We start from the raw sequence: 12,483 nt of genomic DNA on the forward strand, positions 1-12,483 counted from the left end.
AAGTTGTATCTGCTTTTGTATAGTAGGTTGCTTTCTTACTAGCTGAGGTGTCACAATTTTCCTTTCAGCAAAACTGTGGCAAATGCAGTAATGCCCGGCATAGACAGGCATTAACCAGTGCTGGTGGGTGGCTTCCACATCAATGGAGCGGTAAATCCACTCATAGTTTTAGTCCAAACTTCAAAGAAGTTATCCAAAGGGCTGAAACAACTTGGGAGATAGGGTTCAGCACTTTCTATAGTTCCTTTGAAGTTCAGACTAAAAGCCAGAGCAGAATGTCCCACTGACATAGGAGCTCTCAGCAACTACTGGCATTACGTAGTGTGATAGCTGCACCAACATATTAGTGTGTAAAAAAGCCTCAGAACTTCCCTTCAAGCATAGCCTGCCAAATTCCCCACACAGGCTCTGTTTCATATTGAAAAACCATATGGCACTGATCATTCTGCTCACATGACTCCTTTAACTCTCCTTTGACCCCATAGACCTTTAGTGCAGCAAATCCATTTTTAAAAAAGAAAATAGAGGTCAGGGCCAGGGTTCTGTCTGGTGTCAATTAATCAAATGCTGAGCACTAACCAGACCTGGCTAGCCTGCAATGCAAGATAGTGCTTCTCTACAAAGACTCTTGGTAATGACATTTTACATATCTTGGGATTGGCAACGGGATGGAGTGTCTTCTGCCTCAGACATACATATATTTCTGAGGGAAATCTCCACACAAACCTGTGCATAAAATGAACATTAATGCAATTTTGTCAAGGAGGGAAATGCGTACATTAGATAAAATGCATAAGCAATTGCAGATGAATTTCCACCAAGAAAGGGTGAGAAGACTCTCCCTGGATCTTATTTTCACATCACATACTGATTGGTGCACCAACCAATCCCTTTAAAATATTCTTACATTTATTTTTCTTTCTTTCAACTTCTCCTTTCCTCCAAGGGCTTCAAGGTGGCATGTACAATATGGCTGTCCTTCTCCTCTTCTTTCTCACGCAACAACTTTGTGAAGTAAATCAGACTGAGAGAGCTATAACTCTTCTACACATATAAATCAAAACAGAGTTCCATTCCTGATTATTTTTATTAATTGAACATGTTGTTTAGGAGAATGCTTCTGATTACCCACCCTACATCTTGGAGAAGGAAGCTTTTCACAGACATTGTTGGGTCTGTTCAATGATCTACTGATTTTGGTTCTTAGTTACCCCAATGAACAATATGTTTCCAATAAGACACTGCAGCTGCATTTTCCAGAGTAGAATTTCTTATCTATTGCCAGAGATATGCTGATAATTACACATGCACACACGCACAAACACATACGTATATTTGCCAAAGGAATAAATTTCCCCACATCTGCATAAATGCTCACAGGTCTTAATAAACGAAGAGATGCGCCTCTTACTTGTATAGCCTATCCTTCACTTGAATGCAAGTACTGAAAAGGACATTTTCTGTGTCTTTTGAGGGACGGGAAAGTGCATTTCCTAATCTGATTTAGTCTTTCAACAAACCATTTGATAGTTAACAACTGTTCCTGCAGAATAAAGGCTGAGCAAGTCTATGAATGCAGCAGGTCAAATCAACATTCCATGATGGTGCCAGAAGATGGCTGCTCCTTAATAAAATAAAGCCCCCCCCAATATATTCCTGGCAATCATCTATCCCCCCCGCCAACATCTAACTGAGGTATTAGTATAATGTGTAGGTAAGTAAACTTTCTTTTTCTTTTTTGAGGTTGCATATTTTCACAGCTACTCTGTAGGCAACTGTGACATGGTCGGGGGGGGGGGGGGTTCAGTCCCAATTTTCAGTCACAAGACATTAAGGAAGCTGCATTGACACCCAGAAATACTTTTTAAAAAGAAAACAAAACTGGAAGTGGCTGGAGGTTGACTTCTACTATTGAAAAGAAACTGTGCCTCTCTCTCTGTGTTAATTATAATACATTATACTTTATACATTTGTGGTTGTTACATGACTTCAGGTTGACTCCCACTTATGGTGAAGCTATCACATAGTTTCCTTGGCAAGATTTATTCAAAGGAGGTTTGCCATCACCTTCCAATGAAGTTGAGAAAGTTTGACAAGGTGACGTTGTGGGTTTTCGTGGCTGAGCAGGGATCTGTACTCAGGTATGTATGTATAAAATGAAATGAAATAGTGTTCTAGGGAAAATCAACCCATAGCTCTCCCTAGAAGCCAAGATGACTAAACTGAGTCTATCATACTTTGGAGTATTTCAGCATCTTCATTTACTTTAAAGTTATGTAAATAATCAGGAGTCATTGCCTGATGGCCATCAACAACAATAACTTCCAAAGTTCTTGTCAAACTTCTATAATCACACTGGCTTTATACTATGGAATATGGATTTTCTGTACCTTGGTTCAGTCATTAATCAAACTGGAGACTGTAGTCAAGAAATCATAAGAAGACTAGGACTTGAAAAGGCAGCTTTGAAGGAATTAGACAAGATCCTCAAGTATACATTCAAATTCAAATTCAAATTTTATTGCTTTTGACCAAAGGTCATTGCACAGCATAACAATATAACAATATAAAAATACATGTAAATTATAAAGATATATTGAACACCAAAGTCAAGATTGCCCATGTCATTTTATTTCCCAGACTGCCCATGCAGGCTGGGGAATTCTGGGCCTTGTAGTTTAAAAAACAAACAAACAAACAAACAAAAACATTTTCAAGTTCTTTTCTATCCTTAGCAACAGTGGAGAGGTGGCAATAAGAAAAGCCTGGGGTAACTGTCATAGTTACTGGCTGATTGAGATGGAGTAGAGAAACTCTGAGATGGAGTGGAAACTCATTGGGTCTCCTTGGGCAATAGCAAACCCCCTCTGAACAAATCTTGCCAAGAGAACCATGTGATAGCTTCATATTAGGGTCCTCATATGTCATAAGAAATGACTTGAAGGTACACAGCATCAATGGGTTGAATGTCAGCCCTTTAAATGATGGCAGCCTTAAGTTGGAATGACAGTTAGAACAGACATGAATTCTAACTGCCTTGGAATCTTGGGATTTTCTCTCCATCTCCTTTATATATTCACTCCTGACCGACTCATGGCTCCATTAAAATGCCTGGCAACTCTCCTCAACCAGGTGTTCCCAGCTGTAGTAGGAATCATTTTGTTTATTGCTTTAAACGTACTATTTTAAAATGTGTTTTAAAACCCAACTGGGTATTATCTCCTTTATGTCTTAGTTGACTTGAATAGCTCCCAGATTTGTAATTTAGCCCTTCAAACAGTCTTTGCTGTTTTAGGGAGACACAGAACACCCCATTCCTTCATCCCATCCAGTAATATCACCATTACACATGCTTTGCCTGAAATATCATATTTCTTTCCAACAGTCTTTCAACTTTTCTCAACAGTTTGCCCAAATTTCATCCAAATAGACAACTCTACATTCAGTCACAACTTAATTTTTACAGTATCTGAATAAGGCCTTCCACCTTTTTGACTCCTTAGTCCAAACCTCCAATAAATGTTTTTGCTCTTTAATAAAAGCAAATATCTAAACCTTGACTAACATGTAAATATCTGAGCATAGAGGAGGGTTCATACTGTATGAACATATACACTGTAAGAAGATTTTTTGTTGTTGTTTCTCTCTGTTTTCATCTCTTTCTCTCTCATTTCCTCCCATATGCTCTTCTCATTCAGTTTTCCTGTTCAATTATTTCTTTGCTGTGTGTATGGATATATAAATGCATAGTAGATTCAGTACTAACTCTGTAGTTTTTAATTATTTGGAATTTATAAATTGTAGATTTGAAATTTCATGGGTTGTGAGAGTAAAAACTAGAAACAATTCATCTACCTTTAAATACTTTTGTGGAAGAGGGAATTTCAGCAGATGTTGCCTGCCATCAAACCAGGTACCAAACAGCATCTGTTCAATTTCCCTCCTCTACACAACCATTAAAAGTCCAGTGACCCTCTCTAGTTTTCAGTCAAGCAGCCCTATCAGGGAATTAAGTGGGGATGCAAAACCAACATAATATAATAAGTTCCTTGAAACTAATTGGTTAACAAGTAAGTTTTTAAAATGAATAAAGGTTAGATGTGTCCTTAAATCCTAGTCAAATGTTTGCCTTATCTGTCTTGTCTTGTCTAAGAATAGTATTACGATGCTGAGATGAGACAGGTTCAGATCCTGCCTCACCACATACTGAGGCCCTAAGCTGTCAAGTTGAGGAGGCTTCATACATAGCCTAAATATATAATTCTAACATTGATATAAAATTTGAAATGTTATCATTTTTAGCATTTAGAGGCTACTCATAATTTTAAACTCTAAACCAGCATGTGAAGCCTCCAGGACCCTATTAAGGATTTCAGCCTTTGTTTTGCAGCTGTTGTAGCCCCCCACCAGAGCCCCTCCCCCCCAAAACACCATATGGGGTATGAGACAAAAAATGTCCCTGTCATTTGCTCATATTTGCCCTGAAATGCAGCCAGTTTGTTTATGTGTGTGCCTTCAAGCCCCCTGTCAACTTACAGTGATCCCATGAATTTCATAGTTTTCTTTAAGCTAGGAATAGTCAGTGGTAGTTTTGCCAGCTCCTTCTTCTGAAATATAGCCAACAGCCAAATATAGTCAACTTAGGATTTGTTGGTGGTCTCCCATCCAAGTACTGACCAGGGCTGACTCTGCTTAGCATCCAAAATCAGACAGGATCTGACGCCTTTCTGGTATTTAGTTTGTGCTTAAATCCAGCATTGTGCTTTACCAGTTGACCCAACTATCTTTCTACTTATCCTTTCAGCCTGCAATATGGGATCATAATAATATTGATGTACCTTAGAGGGCTGATTTGTGGATTACTGTATTATTATTATTTCTTTACAGTATTTATACCCCGCCCTTCAGCCCTAAAGGCTCTCAGAGCAGCTTTATATTGAGTATTCTAAGGCCATAATCCTTCTGGTTAGTCCCAATGACAGCAGACCTATTGAATCAATAATGAAATGGTGGGTCTGCTTTATTCAGGAGTAAATAGTCCTAAATATGTTGTTCAATTACACTCTGCAATAAAAGATGAAATGTTCTAAATATTAATATGGATACTGAACTGTTCTTCTTGTCACTTACAGATCCATCATCCCTAAATAAAAAGGTCACAATGACCAAGGGGTCTTCACCCAAAGGTGACGGGAGGTCTTTGCATCAAATGCCAAGGGCACCTGGGACACCCCTGCATTCCATGTGTCCTCTCTGTTTGCGAACCTTTGGCAATATGTTGTACCTAAACCCCTGTTTGCACAGTTTCTGCTTTTCCTGTACACAGAGCCTGCTGGAAACCCAGGCTGAATGTCCTGACTGCAAGCAGCCATTCAGTTCTATTTTTCACCCTGTAAAGAAGAAAGAGTGTCCTGCAGAGCCCCTATCCAAAAGAAACATCAAAGACGAGTCTTCTTCTGCTCCATCTAATAAAAAGTATGTCAGAGAAGAACATATGTCCTTATCTTCCAGAAAGCACAAGGAAAGTGGCCCCTTTTCAGTTTTCAAACCTCATTCTGAAGATGACATCACTTTGTCCTATGAAGATCGCACCCGCTCCAGGCCCAATTTGAAAAGACCTTGCAAGCACTCCTCTTTTAAATCACCATCAAAAGACAGTCCACTTCTTAGTGGATCTGCAAAATCTGAGGCCCGTCATGAATGTTACCATATGCAGATGTTAGGAAAGAAACCATGTTCTGACCAGATATCTTTCAAATCAATGTCACAGGAGTCTGTATTCACGTCTGACCCAGAACTGACCAAATCTAATTTTAAGAGACCTTGCAAGCCTTCCTTTTTTATGTCCACATCAAAAACTAATGCACCTCTTAGTGGATCTTCAGAACCTGAGACTCTCCAGGAATGCCACCATTTGCATGTCTTAGGGAAGAAGTCAAATTCAGACCAGTTCTCCCCCAACTCAATGCAGGATGACATTGCATTTGAATCCATCCCAGACCTGAGCAAATTTGTAGATGATGAAATTGACATGCTTCGTTATAGAGCACTATCTGCCAATTTATCTAAGCCAAACTTGCTAGAAGCCATACTTTTTCTTCTCTTATCAGGAGCTGTAGTATTTGTATGTGTTTATATCTACTTACAAGTAGTGGTCTTATAACAGTTAGTTAAATTTGTTCTGAAAAGTATCAGTGTCTTGGGGAAGGCCCTGAATTTGTGGGGAAAGGAGGAACAGTATTTTTTGACTAAAGATGCTCTGCTATGCAGTGTGATCCACAGCTCCTTCACATATTGGACTTGTGTACATGTAATGACAGGCATAGATAGTATATGATATTTACTCTTAGTTTAAGCCATTATTTACCAGGACCCTGGTTTATCAAAACATACAGACCTGAGACAATGCATATTTTATGCACTGCTTATGTAAAATGTCAAAAATAACTATTTCTATGTTTGTCTTCTGCAGTCAAACTGTTGTTGTTAAAAGTCCTGTAGTACTTTGAAAACAAACATATTTATTGTACAGGGAGCTCTTTTGGACTATAGACCACTTCAACAAAGACATGGAGAGTTATTCAGAATCCCAGGTAATACAGTAATAATGGCCATGAGGAGAATATTAGCAAATGAGATCAAAGAGAAATAAATATAGAAATACTCTATGTCAAGCTGGAAAGCTAGGGAGTGAAAATTCTCATTGGCCTAACTCACTGGGATTGTAGGGAATAGGAGGGAAGCTCCACTCCACGAATGTGAAAACTTCCCTGCTCCAAATTCTGTCTTGTGGAGAAAAGAGTCTATAGGGAATTTGTCGTTCTCTGTGGCAGACCTGATGAACTGAGACTCTGCCTAGAGAAATGTTTTCCTGTTTGTCCTTTTGGAGGTCAACTGAAGACCTTCCTCTATTAGGAAAGCCTTTGGCTGCTGTGTCCTACTCTTTACTAGTTCAAGATCTTACTATGGTTTTACTGCTGCCTTTAAAAAAAAACTTTATTTTTGTTGTTTCATTGCAGGTCTCATTTTTATTTGCACGCCACTATGAAATTTTACTGGCATACTGGCATAACATTTTTAAAAGTAAAGCATGCAGTCTTATAATGAATAGGGAAACCTGAGGTGTGTCACTGCCTGTTTATTTTTGTTCTCCTGAAATTCTCCAGTAGGAACCTGCAGACTTGGTCATGGAGGCATGTGGATCCTTAACCTTTCCCCTTTGTTCTGAAATTCTCATCAAAATTATATTTCCCTGGCTGTTTTTCTACCAGTTTGGGAAGAGAGGTATCATATGTTTTCCCTTGTGAGTAGTGAAGACAGCTGATAGGATTCCCTAATAGAAAACCTTCTTAACTAGAGAAAACATACTCTCTCCATCTGATGTTGCTTCAATCAGGTGTGTGTATATATATACATGCATGCACATGATACATGTAGTAAAAAAGCATCAAGTTAAAAAGAAATGTGTCTCTCCTGGTATTTCATTTAGCCTCATCCCAATTCTGTCACCACAACCATCATCGTAGATATACTTCATCCTGTGAATCCATCCTAAAAAGGCAAAGGAGATACATGGAACAACATGATTTGTTGCTGGCTGCCTGAGGAGAACAGCTGAACGGTCTGTAGCAAGATCATCATCTCTGCCTACTCCAGCAGGTGCAGCTGCAGCTGGTAGAAGCAACAAGATATTATTGGAGAGGGAAACTCAGATACACAGGAATAGGCAGTTCTTTGGTTTCTTGTTTTCTTCTTTAGAGTATACAGTGATCTGACCAAAGGATTTCCCGGAAAACCCACAAAAAACAAAGGATTTCTGTTTGCCTTTGGCTCATGGAAAAATCTTATATAAAACTATAAAGCATCAGGAAGGTTCCCTCCCCCCATCCCCATACACTTTGGATAAGAAAATGTCAATTCAACATATGCATGTGTTGTGTGGACATAGGACACTACAAGTTCAACAGGACATAATATCAAATAAATGTGCAAAGAGGTACAATCTTATTTGTGTGCATTTTACTTCCAGGAAATGTATCCACAGTGCGTGTGGGAGTGTGTGTGTTAGATTGTGACAATCCTCTGGGTTTCAGTTGAATTATTCACACAGACGTAGTGATCGTAAACCTCTTTGGTGAAAAGAAGACTCTGTGGTTTTGAATTCAGACTCTTTTCTTAATCCAGCCTCCATTTCTCCCACCCATTTTCAGCATCTTCCCCAGCCTTACCATGGCCCCTCCACAGGGAATAGCCAAAATCCTGTGTTTCAGAAGTACTATTAAAAGTCTTTTGTGGGTTTTTCGGGCTATGTGGCCATGTTCTAGAGGAGTTTCTTCCTGACATTTTGCCAGCATCTGTGGCTGGCATCTTCAGAGAATGCCAGCCACAGATGCTGGCAAAACATCAGGAAGAAACTCCTCTAGAACATGGCCACATAGCCTGAAAAACCCACACAAAACTATGGACGCCAGCCATTAATCAATTAAAGCACAAAAATCAAATGCAAGCAAACAGCCAGAGCCAAATGGGCAAGCTTAAGAGGAACAGGGAAATCTGTCTATTTCACTTAGGGTTGGAATAGACAGCCCATTAAAGATGCCTTCTGGGCATCTTGGTTCTGCAGTATTTACACACCGCATGCTCTGATGATTCCTGGAAGCCACCCTCTGTCCAGACGTGGGCAGTTTCAAGATGCTCCGGCGGCACAGTATTTACATGTGGCATGCTGCCAGAGCATCTTAAAGCCAGCTCTCTCCCAACCCAAATAGGAGTGGATCTTGGGATGATCCCCCCTCTTATGTTGTCACAGGGTGAGGTCCTGTTGATGTTATAAAGTTGATGTTTCAAGGTGCAGCCCCTAGAGATGTCATTAACCCTAAGCATCAACCAGTTACACAGGGTATGCTAACTGTTACTCAGTTGCACAGAGTATGCCAATAAACACCAAAATTAAATTGTGAGGACTACACACACACACACACACTTACTTATCAAGACAGCACTTTGACCCTGGAATTCCTCCCCCTGAGAATTGGAGAAGACAGTTCAGACCCTGGGGAGCATAGTCATGTTGGATGAGCTTTGATAGACCATTTATAGAGCAATTTTATGCAGAGTTGGAGGGCCGAGTGGAAGTAAATCATGGATCATCTACCACTTCAGAAAGTCCTCTGAGCTCTTGTGGGGCAGGTAGGTATGAACATGTGGAGCAGGCTGAATTCACTTTATTCTCAGCATTCTTTTAAAATATCATTTAATTCCCTTGCAGAGGGTAATACATCTGACAGCCTGATTTCCACTTCTACCAGAAATTAATGCTGTCATTTAGCATTCTTTATCTATATGGAATAGAAAAGTGCTGTCACAATGTCAGGGCTCCTAGGATCATAGTACTGAGACCTTTTGATAAGCAGGAGCAATGGCATCATCTGCCATCTTCCTCGGGCTTTGTTATCTAATCTGAAGTTAGCTACATCTCTCACAAGTGATTGCAAATAAGCAGGGGGAGTAATGGGTTTTTCCTAGTAATGGTGTAATGTTATCAGCTACCCCATTGTTCTGCAAGGTATATTGTGGTGATTTTGTCTTCAATGTTCAATTAGGACTCATCAGTTTTACAAAAGCCATGCTCCTGGTGAAAATTAAAAAACAACAACCCTGTAACAATTGGTTTTCTGATAGAGATTGAGACAACTGCCTGGATATTGGATTTTTTTCTTTGTAATGAGCAACTTCAGACTTTACCACTATACTAGTCATGGGAAAAGAGGGAGTGAAGTAAATGATACCTCTGTGGGGATATATACCTGCTGTCAGGTGGATCTACATGCTGCTTAGTGCAATAATACTGGCAGCCATTTCTTAACTCTTAACATTATATTATTATTTTTTTTCAACATTCTGATCATAGCCACCTTTAGGAGCCTTTGGACCTGGAATGTGCATTTGCATTCCAAAACATTCATATGTGGGGACTCGCTGTATGAGTTTATTCATTTATTCATGAACAAATGTATAGCCTTCTTTTCTAGTATTTGCACAGCACTTAGAGCAGTTAGCAATTAAAAGCAATAAAATGACATGAAATCAAATGGCAAAATATCAGAACAGTGGATAGATTGTATTTTATGAAATAAATGAATCTAATGCTAACCAGAACATCCTCTATTATATGGTACAAAAACGAAACAAAACCCAAAATCCCAAAAATCAAAGCTGCTACCTACCTGGCATCACAGGAGGAACTCCATAATTTTGGTGCAGCAACGAAAAAGGTTGCATCTTTTTTCTTCAACAACAAATCAATATTTCTCTATTCTGAGAGTATTTTTGCTCTTCAAAGACACAGTGAGGTGTAGGGTATATCCACACTGCAGCAATAAAGCAGTTTGACACCACTTTAACTGCCACAATACCATCCTACAGAAGCCTGGGATTTGTAATTTGGTAAGGCACCAGACCTCTCTGACAGACCAGGCTGAATAACTCACCAAACTCCAAATCCCAGGATTCCACAGGATGGATGCATAACAGTTAAAGGTGTGTCAGACAGCTTTATTTCTGAAGTATGGAAGAGCAGCAAGTACTATGGATAGTTCTCAGCAAACTTTGGTGAGCTAAGGGATGTGTGGCCCTCCTTACATGGCTGATCTATATCACCCTTCATTGGCTATCCTAACTAGATTGATAGATACAGACTAGGCTAATAGATTTTCCCTGTCCCTAAGATTGTCCCAAAATCTACTTTGTTGTCTGGGTCTGTGCAATTACACCACTTGTTACACCAGTGTTCCTAATCAGATCAGTCAACGCACAAAGACGTCCTTAAAAGCCAAGAGCTGCAAACAACCGATTGCCTTACATCCCTGATGAAAAGCAGGATGGAATTCAGTTAACATCATTTTAGACAATGAACACACACTTTTGAAAAAGGTATTGCTTTGTTTTCTTCTTCTAATCTTGTAACTTTGCAGCAATGGCAGAGTCGTCTCATTTTATTTTTCCATTTCACTGTTTCAAAACTATTGGGATGCATAATCCTGTAACTGGAAATACTCTTTTCCATTTACAAACAAGAATTAAGCAGGAGTGGATAACTGGGATTCGACAGATATTGTTGGATTGAAGATTTTATTAGCCCTAATTTGTCAATGATGTTGTCTTGTAAACAGCCCTTCTTATCCACGGATTTTTTTATCCATGGATTCATCCATGGAATATTTTTATTCAAAAAATATATATATTCCAAATAGCAAACTTTGATTTTTCCATTTTATATAAGGAACACCATATTACTATGCCATTATATTTAATAGGACTCGAGCAGCCACAGATTTTGTTATCCACAGGGGATTCTGGAACCAAACCCTGGTGAATAACAAGCGCCCACTGTATTTGCAAAAGGAGGTACTGAGTACTTCTTTAAGCAAACTGCAACCAGCAACTGAACCAGGAATTGTATCACCCCGATAGGAGCCTAACAGAGATATTTACTATACAGACAAATCATTAGAAATATAGGCGGGATACAGACCGCCCAAAAAGGGCGACCTGTCTGCGCCTGGATTTCCGCTGGAGGGAAGCCTCAGCTGCCAAATGGCGAGGCTTCCCGTCGGCGGAAAAAGAACCCGCAAAAAGCGGGTTCTTTTTGCATCGCACTTGCGACGCCCAAGTGTGCAAATGGTGCGCTCATGATGTCACAAGTGCGACACGACATGCGGACACTATGCATCTGTCATGTCATAATGGCAGTGCCCATGTAGACAGGGTGCCACCATTTTGATGTCGCTAGTATGTACTAGGGTTAGAGAGTGTCTGAATGGTGCGTGCTCCCTAACCCTAGTACTGCCACTGCCATGCCACATTTTGCCCATCTGTACCGGGCCATAGATACTTTTTTTTGCTATTTTAAAGAGAAAGAACTGGTTTTCTTTTGCTTTGATTAAATAAATATCCACATGTCTCATTTTTTTCCCTTTCCTGTTCCCATTCAGAAATCAATAAGTATTAATTGGCACAATTCTGAGAACTTAAGAGGTTTTTCTTTACTAATGTACACCCAGGAAAAGGATTTTGCTTACAAGCCAAGAAGGAACAGTAACTCCAGTTGACCCTGACTTAGCCTTAACGCCCTGTAGCACTTCTGCTGCACGAAGCCAGTACTTTAGATCATTTTCAAACAAGTAACAAATATGCTTGTGTGTCAGCTAGTGAGCCAAGGGAGGTTAATCAGTGGCTTTCCATTAATCATTGAAATACAGGCCAGCTGTATGCCTACACAGCCAGTTTCTACATGACTTCATGAAAATGTGGATGGAAACTTTTCACTCCGTTGGGCACAGACATTTAAATATGTTTATTCTGCTGTTCTTTTCCATCTCTCTGTTTCTTGCTCCCTTCTTCTCCATCATACTCCACTGTGATCTCTCACTCTTCCTCACCCAGTGTTCATGGACCTATCTTTGAAAACCTAATTAATGTGGG

At 39.7% G+C, this 12,483-nt stretch overlaps 1 protein-coding gene across 1 annotated transcript; it reads left to right on the top strand.

Annotated features, from left to right (window-relative positions):
* The first annotated feature begins 3,093 nt into the window (after positions 1–3,093).
* On the top strand, positions 3,094–7,886 carry LOC121923639. The gene is made up of 2 exons (XM_042454233.1): positions 3,094–3,132; positions 5,133–7,886. Exons 1-2 carry the CDS (start codon positions 3,108–3,110, stop codon positions 6,161–6,163), a joined length of 1,056 nt encoding a protein of 351 aa, XP_042310167.1. The 5' UTR covers positions 3,094–3,107; the 3' UTR covers positions 6,164–7,886.
* Positions 7,887–12,483: the final 4,597 nt, after the last annotated feature.

The sequence above is a fragment of the Sceloporus undulatus genome, chromosome 2 (assembly GCF_019175285.1).
Source record: "Sceloporus undulatus isolate JIND9_A2432 ecotype Alabama chromosome 2, SceUnd_v1.1, whole genome shotgun sequence".
Lineage (NCBI taxonomy): Eukaryota > Metazoa > Chordata > Lepidosauria > Squamata > Phrynosomatidae > Sceloporus > Sceloporus undulatus.

Coding starts and splice junctions, on each gene's coding strand:
- LOC121923639 (XM_042454233.1), top strand. CDS start 3,108: ATGCCTGGCAACTCTCCTCAACCAG. Junction 3,133..5,132: donor TGGCAACTCTCCTCAACCAG/GTGTTCCCAGCT, acceptor TGTCACTTACAG/ATCCATCATCCCTAAATAAA.